This window comes from Fundulus heteroclitus, chromosome 20 (genome assembly GCF_011125445.2).
Source record: "Fundulus heteroclitus isolate FHET01 chromosome 20, MU-UCD_Fhet_4.1, whole genome shotgun sequence".
Taxonomy (NCBI): domain Eukaryota; kingdom Metazoa; phylum Chordata; class Actinopteri; order Cyprinodontiformes; family Fundulidae; genus Fundulus; species Fundulus heteroclitus.
Genome location: NC_046380.1, coordinates 27860362 through 27880244, shown reverse-complemented (window position 1 = coordinate 27880244; position 19883 = coordinate 27860362). Strand labels below are relative to the sequence as shown.

General features: G+C 44.4%; 1 protein-coding gene across 3 annotated transcripts in view; it reads right to left on the bottom strand.

Annotated features, from left to right (window-relative positions):
• Positions 1-19883, bottom strand: part of foxp4 (forkhead box P4) — a 120118-nt gene that overhangs the window by 30204 nt on the left and 70031 nt on the right. For 2 of the 3 annotated variants that reach the window (XM_012874893.3, XM_012874892.3), the window contains exons 4-5: positions 10461-10583; positions 5125-5277 (exon numbers count right to left, since the gene is read on the bottom strand). In XM_012874893.3, the coding sequence (XP_012730347.3) occupies positions 5125-5277; positions 10461-10583 (276 nt within the window). The remainder of the gene's footprint in view (positions 1-5124; positions 5278-10460; positions 10584-19883) is intronic. The other variant, XM_036152093.1, reaches the window with a different exon arrangement.

The window sequence follows — 19883 nt, the reverse complement described above, 5'->3', positions numbered from 1 at the left end:
CTTGGATTACATAATGCAAGTCTTTTTTTATTGTGCCTCAACCAACTTTGCATGTCTGTAGACCGAAACTTTGTCCATTCTTCTTTGCAAAACAGATGAAGCACGAACAGATTGCAAGGGGAGAAATTTTCAAGTCTTGCAAGAATTTTTTTTTAAGACTTAAGATTTTCTGGACTTTGACTGGACAGTTCTGACAAATAGCTATATTTTAGAGTTATCCAAAATCTTTTGGCTGCTACTCTGAATAATGTCATCCTTAGTCTACCAGCCAGTTAGGACAGCCATGTCTTAGTATGGTTCTTTCTTGCTGGGTTCTTTCTTGGTGTTTAGGGCTACAGTCCACTTAATGTTCTCCCATAACCCTCTGATGGATTACTCTGACACACAGCTCTATGTACTGACTTCATATAACCCACAGATGGACTCTGTTTACTAACTAGCTGACTTCGGCATTTGGTTGCACTTGACTTTATTTGCTCATTATCAGATTAAAATGGGCGGAATACATATTCCTGCCGCACTTTTTAGATTTGCGTTTTAAAACCCACTCATCATTTTCCTTCCACATCCCTGCCACGCAGTACTTTGTACAAGTCTATCACAGAAAATCCCAATAAAACACACGGAGGTTTGTGGTCATAATGTGACAACGTGCGAAAAAAGTTCAGCGCATGCAGATGTTTTTCTTTTTCTTTCTAAAGACATTGTGAGTTTTAACACACATTGACATGAACTCAATAAAAGCAACGAATATATGCACTAATTTTCTGCTGCTAACAGACAAAGTGATGAATCACCTTCTACATCAAAAGAAAACTTAAAAGTCCGATCTGAGAATGTGGAACTAAGACACGGGCATGTTAAAATTACAGTGGGGAAGACTTCATAGCATTTGGCGTTAATGCCTGTGTGCGCGTGTGTCACGGTGATAAATGCCCCCTTTCCTGTGTTCTCTGTCTGCAGCAGACCTGTACTATTTGCTCCCCACCCCTTTCCCAAAGCTGACCATAGAGGTGTCGTTCAACCCTCGCGGATAACTGGTGGGGCTGAACACTAAATAAATGCAGCTTCTCATTGTGTGTGATACAGAGTAGCAACGTTAAACTCTCTGAAGAACTCACAGGAAGGGCAAATAGGTCATTTCCTCGCAGACTTGGTGCCTGAGGAGGAAAAGCGGGGTGGCGCTGTGTTTATGTGTGTTTGCGGGCGAGCTGGGGGGGTGGGCGGATGACAACTACCAGCACCATATTCTTTGCATGGATAATTTAATGTCACACGGGGAACTGCACAACTTGATTTGTTGCACATCTACAGCTTGTTTCAGAGCCAATTTGCAGACGCTGCCTGCATGTAGACTCTTTTCACAGAGAGCTCCAAACACTTGTTTGCTGAGGTGGAATTAAAATCGTCTCGCAAATCCTTGATTACACAGTGAAACTCATCCGAGATCCTTTTAATTTATTTATATATTGCTACTGATGAGCCTGCTTGTCATGTAATCTTTTAAAGGTGCCCCGAACAACGGTTCTCTGTTTCTTTTTTGTTTTTTTATTCATTTCAATGTTTCTCTTTGGAATCCAACTTTTTCACCAACTTTCTATCAAGTCTGTGTGCCACTGCAGCTTTCTGCTAAGTTTAAAACAAAGAGCAAACTGGACAAGAGAATGGAGGATAAAAGAAGAAGTGGGAAAGTAAAAAAAATAAATAAAAATATCCACCACTGATTATCAAAATCTGATAATGATTTCTCCAGGAAGTAGGAAACAAATCCAGCACAATCTTTTAGTAAACATACCCTGTATTTAAGACTGTTCAATTGAGAAAGTTCAGGTTTTTTTTTTTAATTTTGGGTCACCAGCAGAGATCTCATTTGACACAACCAAGTCCAATAAAATCAATGCTGTATAAACAGCAGAGACTGGACATCAGACACGGAAACCTGGTTGGTGCATCTCTGATTTTAAGAGCAAATGCAGATGACCAAGCATAATAACTCCAAAGCCTGTTACACCATTACACGCACCAGAACGTAAGTTGGGAACAATCACCTCTCGCAGAGTGAGAATCTCTGACATGCTGAGACAGTTCAATACTTTGAACTGAATTACCAGAGTCTTGTTGGTTGAAATAAACTGTTGATCGGAATGTCTTAGCAGATTGTATCTGTTTCATTCCTACATTTCTCTCTCTCTCTCTCTCCGAGGCCCCTGGCCCTCCTTTTCAAACTTGGCTGTCCATTCTCTCTCCCCCTCCCTCTGCCTCTCATTGTCTCCTGAGATATGGCTACGGTTCTTTATAACACACACACACTGAGCGAGTGTGTGTGTGTGTGTGTGTGTGTGTGTGTGTGTGTGTGCCTGCGCTCTGTTTACATTAGCTGTGGCTGAGTGGCCAAAGCTAGCGCAGTAACAGGCTGTCAATGTGATTTATGAGCACATCACACACTGTCTGAGCCTGCCAGTCACACAGAAGCATACATGTGCACGCCCACGTACACACACACGCACACACACACACACACACAGGCGACCGTGGATGGACAAGCCGCAGACGCACACGTACACACAAGCACGCATCTTTTTGTGACGGTCAGAGTCACTTCATTAAGCTGACTTCTGACCAGTCCCAAATGCTCTGGCGACACGCCGAACCGCGGCTCGACGCGCGCATACACCGTTTCCTCTCAACGCATCGCTTCCACAAAGCGGCGGACGTGAAAAAGAAATTGTAGCATTGAGTAAAAAGGGCAAAAAGTCACAGTCACTGATGTACAAACACTTCTAAAAGTTAGGAGGAGGAGTTTTTCTTTCTGCTTTTTTTTTTCTCCCCTTTTGCTCCAGTAGTCCTCTTTCTTTTCTGGTGATTTTAAACCACAAAGCTCAGTTAAGATTATGAAAAACAGGGAGGGGGAAAACTGGAACGCAAAACAACATTTATATAAACGTCTCATAGCATCTGAATGACAATACATGGCAGGTCTTAATTAATGCGCAGTATGTCAGCGGCTGCTGGAGAGAGGGCCTCGGCCACATCGGCTACTCGCAGCTCTGCTGGGAGGCATATTCCCCCAGGTGTATGTGTTTGGCTAGTGGACCATCACGCATCGAAAGCCTGAGTGTGGCTGTGTGACCAGTGTTTGCACTTGTCTCATTGTCACAGGACAAGCAACCTGAAAACTGGGACAGCGGAGGAGCACGGGGGAGAACGGAAAAGCAATTCAAGACACTCGCTCAACATGCGAGGCAACCACAACTGGTTTGCTTTGGTCACGGTTGAGTCGCTTGCCCCGTTGTCAGTGAGGAGCATGTGGGCTGAGGCGGAGGGGGTGGGGGTGGGGGGCTTTGCCCACTGGGAGAGGAGGAGGACAAATCCAAGGATGTGCCGCTTCTTGCGTTTCTCTGAAATGTCTCGCATACGCTCTTTCTCTAGACATGTCTCCCATGCATTGTCTGTTTCCTATTATCATTATCATCACATGAGGATTCTAATTGTACACATATTAACGCAGAGATTGTTGTACCTTATAGTGTCTATTACATTAAGCATGCATAAAAGATGGGCATTCTCCTTCATGTGGCACAGTTTGATCCTGGCTGAGCTTGCTGCAGCTTACTTCAGTGCCGGTTAAACCTGCAAGAGTCTGGATTTTTGGATAAAACACATATATGTGTGTATGTGTGTGTGTGTGTGAGAGACAGGGAGACAGAGAAAGGTAAAGCCTCTGTCTATTCGCAAAAGTAATTTTAATAGGGGCTTTTCACTTTTTTTTTTTTTTTTTGCATCTGCAACTCTTATCTGCAAAAACATTTGGTAAGAAAAAAGATGTTTTAAACCCGCTTTTAAAAATGCAGGTTGAAAAAAACTGAAAGATTTGTGTCCTGTGTGTGAGTTTGTGTGTGTGCAAAGCCACACCAAAAAAAGAGCAGATTTTGCCTTTTTTCTGCTGCATTTGACAACCTCAACCGTGACCCTGCTGCATTAAAACTTTGATAAAGCCCTAAAAGGTGAACAGTCAGGAAGACAGAGCACATTTTGTTCACTAGCTACACTCAAAATGTTCTCCTGTTTTTTTGTTATATGTAGTTTGATATTTACCCTTTTAACACCTACTTCAGTAGCATGTAAACTGTAGCATTTTTGTTAAAATGTCTGATTGTTTTATAGGTCGGGTTTTTTTTTCCCCCAGACATTTTTTTTTTCCTCCTGCTATCAGAGCAAAATAGATTCAGTGAGATTACTTATTGGTATTTAGCTTTGTAAAAGCTAGTATGAAGCCCCATCCACACCAAAAATGTAACACTGAACATCTTCCTGAAAACACTAAACCCGCTGTGGAACATGTGGTGGCAGCATCATGCTGTGGGTAAGCGACAGGGAAACCGGTCGCAATGGAGAAGATGGCTAGAGATGCCGGGTATAGTTCACGTAAAGCCGCTATTCATTTGCATTTAGCGTTAAATATGAATCAGAAAGTTGGTCCATAAAGCACCACAGTGTTTGTAAAATGTTACTTGTTGTGAAAATATGGGAAAAAACACAGGAAAAGCAGCTACAATTGTGTTTAAAGTATTTGGTAGCTGCACCTATACATGTTTTTGTCATGAATGTGCCATTCATACCGATGTGCCCGATTGTCCCGATTTTAGGCTGAAATCTCTGAGCTTTTTCTTCAAATGCATGATAAATACGTAAAACGTAAAACGCTTACTTAATTGCTTTAAAAACGATTTTAAAGCAATTAAGTAAGCATAATTTCTTTAGCAACTTTCCAGTTAACAGTACTAAGGGCCAGAGATGTACTACAGCTGGAAGGGGTCTGTCACCTTTAGTTTGAATCCTTTATTTAAGGACAGAACAGGCCAAGATCAGCGGTTTCAAAGGTTGATAAAAGTTCAGGAATGTAGGCCTACAGATACATTAAACCATGTAGTCTAGTCAGGGACCATTTGACAACCAAAGGAGTTAATCCTTCCCACAAATAGCTTTTGCTTCCTTTCTAGAGAAGACATTGCGTCTTTTTTTTTCTTGACACTTTTGCATGTAAACCACTCTCCTGCATTTTAAGACACTTCGGTACCTCAGAGTGTGCTTGAGCGGAGTGAGAGAGTACGTGGCTAAGTTCACCTCTTTTGCCGCCTGCTTCCCGGCCTGCTGCTGCTGCTGCTGCTGTTGCTGCTGCTGTTGCTGTTGTTGTTGTTGCTGCTGCTGCTGCTGCTGCTGCTGAGTCAGAAGCTGTAGATGCAGCTGCTCCTGCTGCTTCTTGTAGTACTCCTGTAGCTATGGACAGTGGCAAAAAGGCAGGGGGGGGGGAGGAAAAGGGGGGAAGAAGTGGGAGGTGAGTGAGTCCCAACACACATTTGCAAAAGCCTCAACAACACTACAGAAATTCCCCGCATTGAAATTGTGGGACAATACCTAAACAGGAGCCTTCGGATAGCACAGATGTTTTCAATTCCTCCGCTCTCAGTTGAGGCCGCTGGGTATTGTTTTGGCGCTGCGTGGTTTATTGACAAACCACGCGCAACAAGCAATCACTGACCCCGGGGTAGACTGCCGAGGTACATCGTGCGTCTCTTTTGAGCGCGTCGGGCCGATTGCGCGCGTCAAGGCTAAGCGCCCTCAGATCGCTCACAGAGTTCACGCTCCGGACTGCAGGAGCCGATCGCGGCACAATGCAGGCCCGACCGACGCGCGCGGAGCGGGCCTGAAACGTACCTGCAGGCGAGCACGCTGGTACAAAAAGGAAGACGTGGGACACGTACAGTCCCTCGCTAAAGCGGAGCAGCTTGAACCTTTCACGTCTTTTCCCCTTACCACCACCGTTCTCGTTTACAGCGATTTTATGTGATAGACCAACACAAAGGAGTGCATTTTGTAAAGGAAAATAAGTATTGCTGGAAGTCTCTTAGGCTTTGGCTCTATCAGCTTTGCTCATCCAGAGCAACAATTTGCCAGATTAGAGAAAGAGCATATGTGGTCAGAAATGTTCAGCTCTTGCCAAGTATTGTCACTTGGACTTTGGTCCGGACCAGGCCGTTCTAATACATCAATATCCTTTGATCTAAACCAGGGGTGTCAAGCATTGGGTCCTCGAGATGCCCGTGTCCTTCACCTTTTAGATGAGTCCCCGCTCCAACACGCCTGATTCAAATGGCTGAACTAGCTCCTCAGTACGCAGTCAAGTTCTCCAGAGTCCTGCTGATGACCTGATTAGTTGACTCAGGCGTGTTGAAGCAGAGACGCATTAAATAGTTGCTGGACACCGCCTCGAAGAGTAGAATTTGACCCCACTGATCTAAAGCATGTTGTTGTAACTCTGGCCGTACGCTTAGAGACGTCGCCTTTGAAGGTGAACCTCTAGGCCACTAGTCCCATGTCTTCTGCAGCCCCCAACAGGTTTTATCCCAGTATTTCTCTGTATTTACCTCCATCCATCTCCCCATCAGCTCTGACCATGCTGAAGGGAAGCATGGCCACGTCATGACGCTGCCACCATCATGTGTCGAGGTAGAGCCGATGTGTTCAGGGCAACGTGCATTTAACTGGCTTCCATAGATAATATAATGCATGTAACATTATGCATTAGCAGGCCAGGCCGCGTTTTAATAATAAAGGATGTAGATAACTGGAAAAAACGGGCCTTCTCTTGCCACTTTTCCATAAAGATCAGGTTTATGGAATGACTAAAAAACGGTTAATCTGAAAACAGATTAACAGATGAGATATAGATCTCCAGATTTACCGTGAGCTTCTTGGGGGCTTCTTAGATTAACGTTCTCTTTGTCCATCCTGTCAGTTTAGGTGGGCTGCCATTTCCTAGTAGAGTCACGGTTGTGCCGCACTCTTTCATTTGTGACGGACCGAACCAAACTCTGCGAGACGCCCCATTCTTCTGTTGTTATTTTATAGCACAACCCTCCCTTCAAATCTCTTCACAGCTTTCACCTTGGCATGTCTGCCGTGCTGCTAGTTCTTCGCGATGCATTTTGTTCCCTCATGTTCTCTAACAAACCTCCCAGGCCTCTGCAGAACAGCTGGATTTACGCTGACATAAGAGACAGCTTTCTGTTAAAGCTACGCAGCTTTCGGCACAGTAAGAAGTTTATAGATCAACATTTTTAGCTTACCACAACTGACACCCTTTAGTCTGAAGATATCACACGACTGGATCTAACACACATAAACACAAACACACACACTAATGCCCATAATAACACAAACACACAGCGTCCTCTGACTGACCAGAGCATGTCTGTTTGTTTGAGTTAGCAGTCATTAATTTACCCAGGAAGCTCCATTAAGATTACAATCTTCAGCTGAGAGGAGAGGAAAACTCGCTGACCACACGGCGCATCTCAGTCTGTGTGAGTGTTGAGGAGGGGAGGTTATTCTCCCGAGAACAGCCTGTACATGCGTCCATCTGCAGTTTGTCTTTGTTTCATGGTGCATCAAATGTTCAAAGAGGCTTTTCAGCAAAGAATGACTTCACAGCGCAGCAGTTGCTTCGGTCTCTCATTCGTCTGACCCTACGGCGAGCAGACTACACGCCGCTGCCCATCCTCGCTGCACACTCCCCTTTGCAAAGCTGTTTCACATTAACCAGTTTCAGCCACAGTTTCTCCTTTGCATAATTTACAGCTTCACCCCAACAAACACCCCCCCCCCCCCTCAATTCTTTTTTTTTTTGTGCTTAATTCACTTTAAATGCAGGACTCATTCCTTCTTGCTGCTCTTTCTTTTACTTTCCATCTGTCTTTCCCCTCTTTTATCACTCCTTAGGCAGAGTTAATCTCTCTTTTCTGCGTCACTAACCCTGATCGCCTCCTAATCACACAGACAAATGCATATGCAAGCACGCACACTCGTTGGGGAGCACGCATGCGCACGCACACACACACACACACACACACACACACGCACGCACACAACCGCGTGCACCCTCGGCTGCAGAGTGGTGAGTTGAAGGAATAATTAAGTGATAATTACAGTCTTTTAATGATTTGATTCAGTGGCTCTGTACATTAAGTGTATGTGTAAGTGACGCACTCACCTCTCCAGCCTATTACCATGACCTTGACTTTGGAGGAAAACACAGTGAACGAAAGGCAAAGCAGCCATAGCATAAGTGAGGGCTCGAGAAAAAGACTTAAAGGTTAACGCACAAGCGTGCATCGAAGAAAAGGCTGGCCGTGCTAAAACACATGCGCTTTGTAGCAATGGGCTGTAAAACTTACTTACACACTCTTACACAGGGCACTATTGCCATGGGGATATGAAATTTAATGCTTCAGTGGGTGATGTGTTGGTTGATTGTCCTTTGTGTGTATGTGTGTGTGTGTGTGTGTGTGTGTGTGGGTAAAAGTGCCTGATTTGCAGATATACACTAAGTGCGTGGCCCATACTGTGGTTAATTAAGTGGGAGAGCAATGTTAAACTCAGTGGTTTTTATTAGCGGTGCAGTGAGTGAGAGTGCATTATCAACCCCCCCATCCCCGCATCGTCTTCTCCCTCGTTACAGAAAATAAAATAAAATAAAGTGAAGAGAAGGACCAGTGAGGAGGATCTCTGTCATTCTGTGTGTCGGTTCCCAGAAAGCCAGAACACTTTTTTTTTTCTTTCCCCCGTTTCCATTGTGATACATGTTGTCAGATCTTCCCACCGCAATTTACACTTGCCTAAAGCTACCCCTTCCTATTAAATCCACAGTCTACGCTCCAGTTTTCTAGACTACCCCAACCATGCAATTACTCCCGCGTCTCCACGCTGTTAAGAGGCGAATTCACACCCTTTATGGGTCGGCATGTGTGCTTTGCTCGTGCAGGTAGGCGGGGATGTGTTGGTGTGGCGATGTTTGACAAATCTACTACAGCTGAAGAGTGTTTATTGAGTAGTGTCGACATGGCAACCTCTACTATCAAGCCAGGCCAGGCATCAGCATCACACACACTCCTGATTCATTATGACTCATATTTTGATGTCAAAAGGCAAATCCGTCCGTGTGGTTGAGCACATGTATGCAGACATGCTCTCTCAAAAAAAAAAAAAACATAACTGTAAAAACTTCCCAAACATGCTACGCATTTTTAATGTAAAAAATGTTCACACTTTTCCAGGCTCAACGGAGACTTCTCAAAATATGAGATATTAGAGCTCACTAGTAACAGAGGGCAAGATGTAAATACACAGAAACTGGAATAACAAAGCACACTAGATAAGAAGGAAGGACACAAGAACGCATACATGGAAGGAAGGAAGAAAGGAAGAGAAAAAAGAAGGGAGGAAATACACAAGGTAAAGGAAAGAATCAAGGAATCGCATAAGGGAGAGAGAATGACTAAAGGGAAGGGAAGAAGGAAAGAAAAAGAACTTAGGGCAGCCAGAAAGCAAGAACACAAGCAAGTATGTAAAGAAGAGAAAACTCAAGGGCAAAAGAAATAACGACAGCATTTTGAAAATTAAATGGGCAATAAAGTTTGTACATAGAAAATATTTTTCATACACTTATTTAACTTGACCACTTTTATCCAGACTTGGAAAACGCTTAAATGAAATTCCAGACGTGTCCAGACTGAGGAACCCTGGGTGTAACACCATATTGCTCTTCAAAGTAAAGTCAGACTCGCACAGTACGACCCAGCTGCAGTGTTTACATTTGACTCTATCTGGTGAAGTCTAAAGTGGAAAAATGAGCCTCTAATAAAAATGTGAAGGCTATTGGCTTGATACTCCTTATCTATATGTGAGAGCCTTATTTCAAAATAGGAAAGGAAACGGTTATTTAGTTGCTCTGTTGTGTTGAGTCAGCAAATGAATGAATGTGGTTCCTCGATACTGACGCTGAAGCATTAAAGAAGCCTCGACCACTTTTACATCTTTAGGGGCAGTAGCATTTTGGGGTCATTTGGATGATAATAAATGTGACAGCTTGAGACTCAGTGATGCGCAACATGGAAGTTATTTCATACTATGGTGAGAATAACACAACCTGCAATCTTTTAGCCACTAACAACAAACGATATCTGCTTCAGAGTGTTGATTTGATCATCTCTAGTTCAAAATCTAAAACACTTAAAATGATCAACCAGCAACTTGATACGTTTACGCTGATCAGAGATTCCTAAAAATTATGTTTGCGACTTATAAAACCTTTGCTCTTTTTGTGGGAAGGCAAATAAAACGAGATCTGGGACGGTTAAAATTCTCAAAAATATGCCATGTACATATTTTTTTTTTTAAAAAGCAGAAATTCAAACCATTGACATAGCTCTGCTAAAACTGTCTTCAAAAAACATGTTTGAGGTGACTAAGTACGGGTGATGAATCGAGGATGTTCAGGAAGTCAAACCACACGTGAAGAGGACGGGTTTGTCGCCAAGGAGGAGGTGTCATATACAAAGGATGGATATTTGAGCTAAGCCCTGGGAAAAAAAAGACAAAAAAACAGAGCCTGTAGTTTTTACCTGCTGTAGCATCAGAGCCTGTTGTTGCTGCAGCAGGGCCTGGAGCTGAGGAGGGGACAGGATCTGTTGCATCTGCTGAGGAGTGATCATCTGCGGGCTCATCATGGCCATGGACACAGGCACCTGAGGACAAGACGGGAAGAGGCGCCCACGTTAAAAAGCACACCTGGATGTTACTAGCACACCTGGATGTTAGCATTGCAAAACTAAGGCAACATCATCAGTCAGCAGGGGAAGCTTTGAGTAGAGAGACCCAGTCGGCACAGAGAGCCTCAGACATGACAGCGCCCGCAAACTGAACGCTCAACTTAAAATAAACAGCCTGCAGTCTAAGCTGGTTACACCGCAGGCTGGCACGGACAGGTAAGCCAGGGAGGTGTGTTGCCTCTTGTTCTCTGTTGTCACTCACTGCAAAAGGAAAGGAGGAAAAAAAAAAAAAACTGGCAACATCAGATAAAGACAAACAGAGAGACGCACTAAAACACACTCGCGCTCGTTGACATTTCCCAACACAAGGCTGGCACTGTTAAAAACTGTCAATTTTCCGTGGCTGCAGAGATGAAAGGATAGATATGCAATCTACCAATAAAATATAAAATCTTATCTGCTTTTATAAACACATGATTACGACTGCCGCCGATTCTCTCCCCAGCACGGCCCCGGCCCGGCTAAGAGGGAAAAAAAAAGGGAACAACAAAGTTGGGTATCTGATGAGATGGATATCTCATCAGATACGAAGCTGCAGGCAGCTAAAGAAGCAGAGAGCGAGGGAGACGGTGCGGAGTTGTGATTTTTGCAGATGTGTTGTGCAAACCCTCCTTAATGTTCTTGCATTGTACACTGAAAATGTGCCGAGATGCTAATCTGATCACAAACACTGCAACTCTGGTGACAGGCTTAACCACACAAATCTGAAAGTGAGAGCACACGCAACATATGAAGAGAAAGGGAAAAAAAAATCACAGCAGCAATCCTGCTGACGAAGCACTTTTGCATTGAATCACTCCTGGTGCAACAGCAGTTATAAAAAATACAGCTAATAAGGGGGATGAAACAGGCAGAATTTGAACGTATTTAGGGAGTGGGATGAGACAGATTAGTTTTATACATCTGAAGGATTCTCAAACTGTCTGAACATCAATAAACATCATGTTTTAATGATGGCGACTTTGAAAGGAAAAATAAAAACAACTCTACTTTATAACTATTTATAATGACCTGTATGAGAGAATTTGTGTGTATATGTCTGGGTCTGAGATAAAACAGCGGTTTTTAAGGAAGAGCCGTCCATCTACTCGCCACCTGAACGGATGGGAGAAGTTACGAGGGAAATGGAGGCGTGTCGTCAACGGTAGATTAAATCTATTCATCCATGGATGGATGGATAGATGGATGGATGTTCCATGCGCACACACTGGCAGAGGAATGGGGAAGTATTACAACAACGCAGTGGACAGATGGGTAAGTCCACTGCTATGTTTAAACTCGTCCGCAAAGCTATTTTGCAATGACAATAACAAAGCGTGGGGTGCATTTATACAGAGTCTAAACCTGTAGGGCAACCTTTCATTCTTTGAGGGGATGTCTTTGCACCCAGAGACTAAAATTCTTGCCCATTCGTCTCTTCAAAATAGCTCAAGCTCATTAGGACAGGATAGAACGGTGCACGTGATCGGCACTTTCAACGTCTTCCTTCTAATTCTTTTTAGGATTTAGGTCTGGACTTTGACTGGGCCATTGTAGCACTTGGATATATTTCTCAACATAAACCATTCCATTGTCGCTCTAGCTGTATGTTTAGGGGGTGAACCTGTAAAGACATTTGCAGCCTCTGACCAACTTGTTTCCAGGGTGGTCCCTGTTTAGTTTAACCTGACTCTGCCAGATGGATTTGCTCCGCATATCTATCTGGAAACCTTCCGTTGAAGTAACTTTGGAAAGGGGCGAAAATACTGGTTAGCTGATTGGCCTATGTTGGTGATAGACGGGCCAAATAAACCAATCAGATCAACGAAGCATGTGACGTACTAACAGCGACGATGAAAACACAACCACAAGCTCTTGCCGAAACCAGTCGCGAGAAGAGCAAAAACATCTTTTCCTCTGAGAAAAGCCTCTAGAGCAGTGTTTTGCTCTTGTTTCAGTGAAGAAATACTCTATAATTCCGATAAAACTTGCTCGATAGCCACACTAACGCTAGTTTCATCGGCCGAAGCCGCCATGTTGTTTAGACTGAACTGTCGCGCTTCTCGTTGCGTCACACCTCAACCCGCCTCAAAGCCAACGCTGATTGGACGTTCGTTTGGTGAACTGCTCCAAATTTTCTTTAACGGAAAGTAGCCAGACTGATCTGCGAGTGAAAGCTTGAAAGCTCGCGAGATCAGGATGGTCTCACGAGGCTATGTTTAGTTACCTTCCTCTTCCCATCAACTCTGACAAGCTTATTTGTCCCCACAGCAGGAAAACATTCCCACAGCATGATCCTTCCACCACCATGTCTCCCTCTGGGGATGGTAAGTTCTGACTGATGTGTAGTATGTGGTCCGGAATAGTGTTTGGTACGTAAGTCTCCCACTTGGTTTATGGGAAACTTTGAACAGGGCTTCTTTTGGCTTTATTCCATCAAAGGCTTTCTTCTAACCACTTCCACGAAGGCCAGATTTATGGAATGATTGACTAAAAGCTGCACCTGTCAACAGATTCTCCAACCTGAGATGCATTTATACACGGTCGGGGGGGGATGGCTCCATTTACCAGTCATGTTTCTTGTAAAGGTAAAAGGGTTGCAATAAGTTTCACTTAGGGGTATCACACTAAAGAGGACTAAATACAAACGCGCACTTAACGTCTCATATGATCCCAATTAAATACTCTTAAGTGGCAACATGACACAACGTGAAAGAGTCAAAATCGTCTTTGACAAGCTGCGGTACCATTTTGACTGTGTAGCAGTGCAAGGGTTTGTGTCTGAGGAGTAGATGTAAAGAAGGCGGGAGTCAAAGCCGGGGTGCGTTAGGCAACCCTTTGGTGTTGTGGCAGTCGGTAAGGAAACAGGCGACGGAGATGTGTGTGTGTGTGTGTGTGTGTGTGTGGGGGGGGGGGGGGGGGGTGGTGGGGGGGGGGGGTGTGGTTAGGGGTGTCAGCGATTAAGATGGGGGTGGTGATGGGTGCCGCCTGGCGTCATGCCAGCTTGCCCCCGCCGCCGGGCCTTGTCAGTCTAGGCTGGCAAATGAAAAGCTGTAATTAATTGCTCTTGTGCATCCCATTCTTCCTCGCCGACTACTCATACATTCTATTTTATACACACCACCATTGACATTTTCAAGTCAGAGGCGTAATAATTACTGGAGTTATAGCACCTTTCTGCATGCTGGATTATGCTGTGATGCCAGAACCGCATGTGCGGGGCCCGTGCGAGTGTGCGTGGCAGGCTGAATGTTGAGTAGTTAAGGTTTGACGCCATTAATTGCCCCTATAATCTAATATCACAAAGCGTTGTGATTATGGGGCATGCGTTGCCACCGCCATGCGACACCGCCAGCCTCAGAGCCCCGGCGCAAAACAAAAGCCTCACCATTAGCGATTTGACGGGCCAGGACAAAAGCGCCTCACAATGCAGAATTATATTTTCATTCGGCTTTGTCTCTCCTGGTGAATGATTTCTCCCCTTTCATTGGACTCTGAATAGGGAGAGTCTGAAAAGCAGGGTGATTTGAAGTCAGCGATTTATTAAATGCATTTAATTTTTTTTTTTCTCCCCCTACTGTCGTCCATTTTTTTCATGTTGCATGTTAATTTAAAAGAGAGAGATGCGTGGTAGATTAGCGGGAAGAGAGAGGTGAGGCGGGAGGGGGAGGTGAGCGGGGATAGGACAGGAGAGAGGAGGAAAGGCAAGGACGTAGCAAGGAAGGAGGAAGTATTGAGAAATAATGGCTGGAAGATAAGAAAAGTGTTTGAGCTGTCAAGCAGAAATAAGCGAGCGGTGGAACAGAACGCAGCCCGGAGTCTGAAGAAGACGCACAGGCGTCCACATGCTGACACACACAGGTGAAAAGTCCCAAAACCTCCACCGTATTTAGCCCAACCAGTAATAACGGAGCAAAAAAAAAAAAAAAAGAACAAATCGTCTCTCGTACCATTAACAATGCAAGAAAAAGTTGCCAGCAAGTCTATGAGTGCGCACATGCACAGGCAGACTCACACTTCCAGAGGGGTCAGTAGCTGACAGAGGTTAACCCCTGCCATGGATGGAGGGAGCTGAGGGAGGGAGGGAGGAGGCGAGAAAACCGGGAGACAGCCCTGTCGTTTACAGAGAGCGGAGGAGTAATTAGAGGGGTTGTTTGAAGAGGGAGTTTAACTGATTCACAAAGGCAGGGAGGGGAAGCCAGGGAGAGCCCAGAAAGATGGGAAGGAGAAGGAAGAGAAAGGCATGAAAGTCCCAGAGGAGAGAAGAGAGAGAAATCAGGGAATGTAACTTGCATTTCAATGAGGCTTCATCCCTCTCTCCTCTTCTCCCTTGATGACTTTTCATTCTAACTGGGGAGGGAAGCTTTTTGCCACTCAGGAAAGGGGAAGAAGGATTGCTGTCTGATATCAAACCAGCCGGCAAACAGGACCAACAGGCCAAGGCGTCTGCATAAGCTCTGCATTAAAAATTAAGAAAGTGTTTTGAACCTGCCAAAAAAAACCTGATCGGTGTCTTTGTTTTAATGAAAGACTATTAAAAAAAACACAGTTTTGGGGGGCCAGAACATAGTAACCCAACAACATCAAATTAGCATTGAAAAGTATTTTTCAACAGATTAGGAGAATGTGTAAACGGTCCAAGGCAGAGCGAGGCACTGCAATGATTTCAACTAAACAAAAACACCAGATGTTGGTACATCCCTGCAATGTACCACTCATACAACAAGTGTGCGCGTGTTGGAGGAAGTATTACTCAGAAGTCTTTCAGTCAAAAATACCTTATTTATTATTATTATTTTATAAAAAGGCAGAGGAGCTCTTCTGAAGTAATATTCATTTTTGAAGCTGCTCATCCAGCGTCCTCACCTAAATCTTATCAAGAACCTTCTGGGCGAGCTCAAGATTAGGGTGATGGCCATAAGGCCTTCCAACCTCTGAGACTTGAATCTCATCACCAAAGATAAATCATCAAAAAAGCAGGGGAAATGTGTAAAAAAAAATTATCTATTTTTAGTTCAAATGTAAAAAAAAACATAAATAATTCAGCTGAAAATTGAGGCGTCATTTACAGTGTTTCATCACCTTTTGAGAGACAAACAGAAAAAAAACAACTTACTGGTTGAAGGAGAATGATTCTCCATCCAAATATGACAGGGGTATGAACAATTGTGGGCTTATGTTGAGGTTCTCCCCTTTTTAAAGCATAAAAGGACCAAATTTAGATTGAAAAGTTCATTTATTTTTATTTTTTTGGTGTGTAGTAGTAAATCTGTTGATTCGGGGGACCTGGTACATGAACCCCCGGCTTTAAGTACCGGGTTGGATCAGGAATGATGTAAAAACTCTGCGTGCAAGTTGGACTTACTTGTAGCGACCCCATTTAATCTCGCAGCTACTGACTGGATCAGGGGAGGCCAGCTGCAGCCTTTTAGAACAGTGACACGTCGCAGACATGTAGGACACTGAATCTTGATCATTTGAATAGGCCACCCCTGGATCAGGTGAGGTATGGACATGAAACACAAGCTTTTTTGGAGGGATGAAAGCCTCACAAATGTGCCTCTTCGGGTGATCTCTCAACAGTGAGAGGCCAGTAGCGTGTGTGTGTGTGTGTGTGTGTGTGTGTGTGTGTGTGTGTGTGTGTGTGTGTGAGAGTGTGTGTGAGAGAGAGAGAGATGGCAGGGAATGGTGAGAAGAAAGGAAGCTATAATCAGAATCTAAACAGGCTCTCGGTTTAAATGATGCAGCCTCTGCCTCTGGGGTCTATGGGGACACACAGGAGAGAGGAATAATTGAAAAAATGACAAGGAAGGAGCAGGAGGAAGAGAGAGGCTGACACAGTCCTCCTCCTCACCCCCCCTACCTTGGAAGGAGCAAACCCCAGCGCTGTTTATCCTTGTCACTGAGCATTACCACCTCACGCTGCAACGGACTGACTTCCTGTCGCACACGTACACGCGCATCGCTGTGCATCAGGACAGGTTTGTTTACTGCATAGCTGTTTAAGAGACAACTTTACCTAAAGGTAACACTCATATCAACGCTCTTCTCTTTGTTTTGGTAAAAAAAAATAAAAAATCCAATGGCATATCAGCAGAAAGCAAGCCGGAGGACGCCCAGATGTGCTATCTGTTTGTCATCTGACATCCTGACTCCGTAGCAGTTTGCATTTGCATCGTGCAGCTCCTTGACGTACAAATGATCCTTGTTGGATGAGGATTTGTTCGCTCAGCAGCTGTCATCGGTATCGCTGCCTCCATCTTTGTGTCGCCGCAGGTAAACAGCCTGTCTCTTGCTCGCTATGCGAACAAATGAAAGGAGGAAAAAAAAAGAAAAAAAAAGGGGGTTCGGGAGCAAGAGAGGGGGAAAACAGAGAGGCAGACCCCGAAAAGCGTTTAAGTGAAAACTAGACAGCGGAGGAGTTCCCACTGCGCTGAGAGTGGTGTTTGGAGCTCGGGGCCACGGCCACCGCAGAAAGTAAAAAAGGGCCCCATTGTGTGCAGTAAGCACCCTTCCTCTTGCTAATCTGAAGCAGGGCCAGGGGCCACATTACTCTGGGGGGAGACGAAGGCAGGTGAATGTGTCAGTTACATGGGCTGTCTACGGTCTTCAAACCTGCGTTTTGTGTTTTGCTGAGTAATGTTTCTATCTAAGCCGATGAAAATGTGAGCTGCAGACAAAACCGTCTCATTGTTAGTAATTTGGGTATTTTAGGACTATAATAACAGTAGATATATGTATAAATGTGATAAAGAAAATTTGGCTGCATATCTATTATCAGGGCTTTGAACCGATTTTTTTCCCCAATCGGTTCGTTCCAAACAGAAACGGAATTATAACGTTTCCGGTTATGAGTTCCACCAATAAATTGACGTTCCCGAACTGGTTAGACCAAAAAAATACTGTTCCCGGAACGGTTCATTTCGTTCCTTTCGTTTGACAAATAAAGCTATTGCTATTGTGTTTGGAATGAGCGTTTTACTTAACGATGGATCGTAATTTACCTCTTATTTAAGATGTGTAGCTCTAGTGGAGACACCGCTCTCTCTCCATTCAGTCAGCGAATGTGTGACGTGACGTCACACAGGAAGTGAACCCTCAGCCGTCATGGTAACGTGCGCAGGAAAATAATTACCTTTTTAATTAGGCAACGAAAACTTTGAGGAACGAAATAAAACTGGTATTAACCGGTTACCATCCATCCATCCATCCATTTTCCAAACCGCTTCTCCCTCATGGGGTCGCGGGGGGTGCTGGTGCCTATCTCCAGCGTTTTTAAATAAGTGTTCCAGTTCCAGAACATAAAAAATAATAACGCTTCCGGTTTCGTTTCTGTTCCCTGTAAAATACAAAAATTTCCCGGTTTTCGTTTTCGTTCCTTGAACCGGTTTCAAAGCCCTGTCTATTATACAATGAAATCCAATTACAGCTAAGATTTAAGCATTTTTTTTATGATTCATCTCCATAAATCTGCAAAAAGAAATGAATGATAAAAGAAGATGAGTCTAGTATGGAAAGAGATGAAACGTAGGTACAAAATCAGGGACCTGATATTAGTGGTGGCAAACAGGGGTCAGCTGGGAGTTGTGCTTTCTGGCCCCGCACACCTTACCTGACTCCGCCAGATAGATTTGCTCCGCATATCCATCTGGAAACCTTCCGTTGAAGTAATTTTGGGAAGGGGCGAAAATACTGGTTAGCTGATTGGCCTATGTTGGTGATAGACGGGCCAAATGAACCAATCAGATTCGTCGTCGCTCGTAACAGAGCGACGACGAAAACACAACCACAAGCCAAGCTACTCTTGCTGCTGCAGGTAAAGGCTCGTTAGCTCAGCAAAGAAATACTCTGTAATTCCGATAAAACTTGCTCGATAGCCACGCTAATGCTACCCCCCACTAATGTAAAAACAGCACATGTATAAAGGCATGAAACACAGCTCTTTCTGACTGGGGACAGATAAAAGAAAAAAAAAAAAACTTAGCCAAGGCCGGTGAAAGGCCACCAAGTTCAAGTGGATAATCCCCCCCTCCCCTCCTCATCCTCCTCCTCTGCTGCCGCCTCCCCTCCATCTAACGCCCCAGTGCCTCAGAATAAAAATGACAACACGTTTTCAGAGCCGGCAGACCTACACACAGCCAGGGCACTTCATTGGGAAGTGTGAGGCCGTTATTGACCATATTTCATTACTGATTTCACTCATGTTTCAAATCTCAAAATAAGACTTTCACACTTGAGTGGCCAGACCCGAACCTTTCCTCTCCAGCCTGTCTGTCCAGCGCTCAGTCCAGAGTCGAACCCAATTCACCGAGGGCTCAGCCTCCTCGCGAGCACCCTTCACAAACTGTCAGGATAGCATACGGCACTCCCAACACGCCCAGCAGCTGCAGCTGCAACAGCAGCAGCTCCCTCCACATCAAATCAGAGAAACTGCCAGCTAAGCACTTTCATTAAGTGGACAAAAGGAGTGCTTTGGGAAAAACACTTTGAAACAAAATAAAAAAAATTGAACAAAAGAAGGAACTATTTTCGTCCCACAGACCCTGGAGAACTTCAAGATCATTCTGCCAAACTGTTTTAATGATTAGTCAGATGGCTTTGAACCTAAATTTCTGTTGTTTTTGTGGCTCCTCTGACCCGAGTTTCAATAAAGAATCTGCAAAAAAATAAAGAATAGCACAAGCAACTGAGAGAAGAACGCAGCACATTTGGATTGCAGATTAAAATGTATATATATATATATATATATATATATATATATATATATATAAAAAAACACTACCTGTATTTTAAGAACGGCATGACTGTTTGCTCCTCCTGTCTCCTGTCAGTGTGGCTTCTCCTCTCCCTCCATCCTATTGGGCCGGTGTAAGCCCTCTCCAGAGAGCGGGGAGCCAAGCTAATTAACATAAGCCTAATGAGCCTTTTAATTTTTTTTCCTAATTAAACGAGCTCCTCAATAATACATGAAAACAGGACACCGCGGTATTCAATTACTTACGTATGGGCCACGGCCAAGCACGTGCCGTAATCTCTATGTGAGCATGCCAAGTGCCAGCTTGTTAAGTGTGCCAAGCATGTGTCTGCCAAGTGGTGCATATGTGTCGGCTTGCGTGCGTGCGTGTGTGTGTGTGTGTGTGTGCAGAATGGGTGCAGAGTGGAGAACGTGCGGCACGTTGCGCGTGTTTTGGGTAATCCGCAAAATGCCCCCACTGCCAGCCAGCTACGTGCCCACGG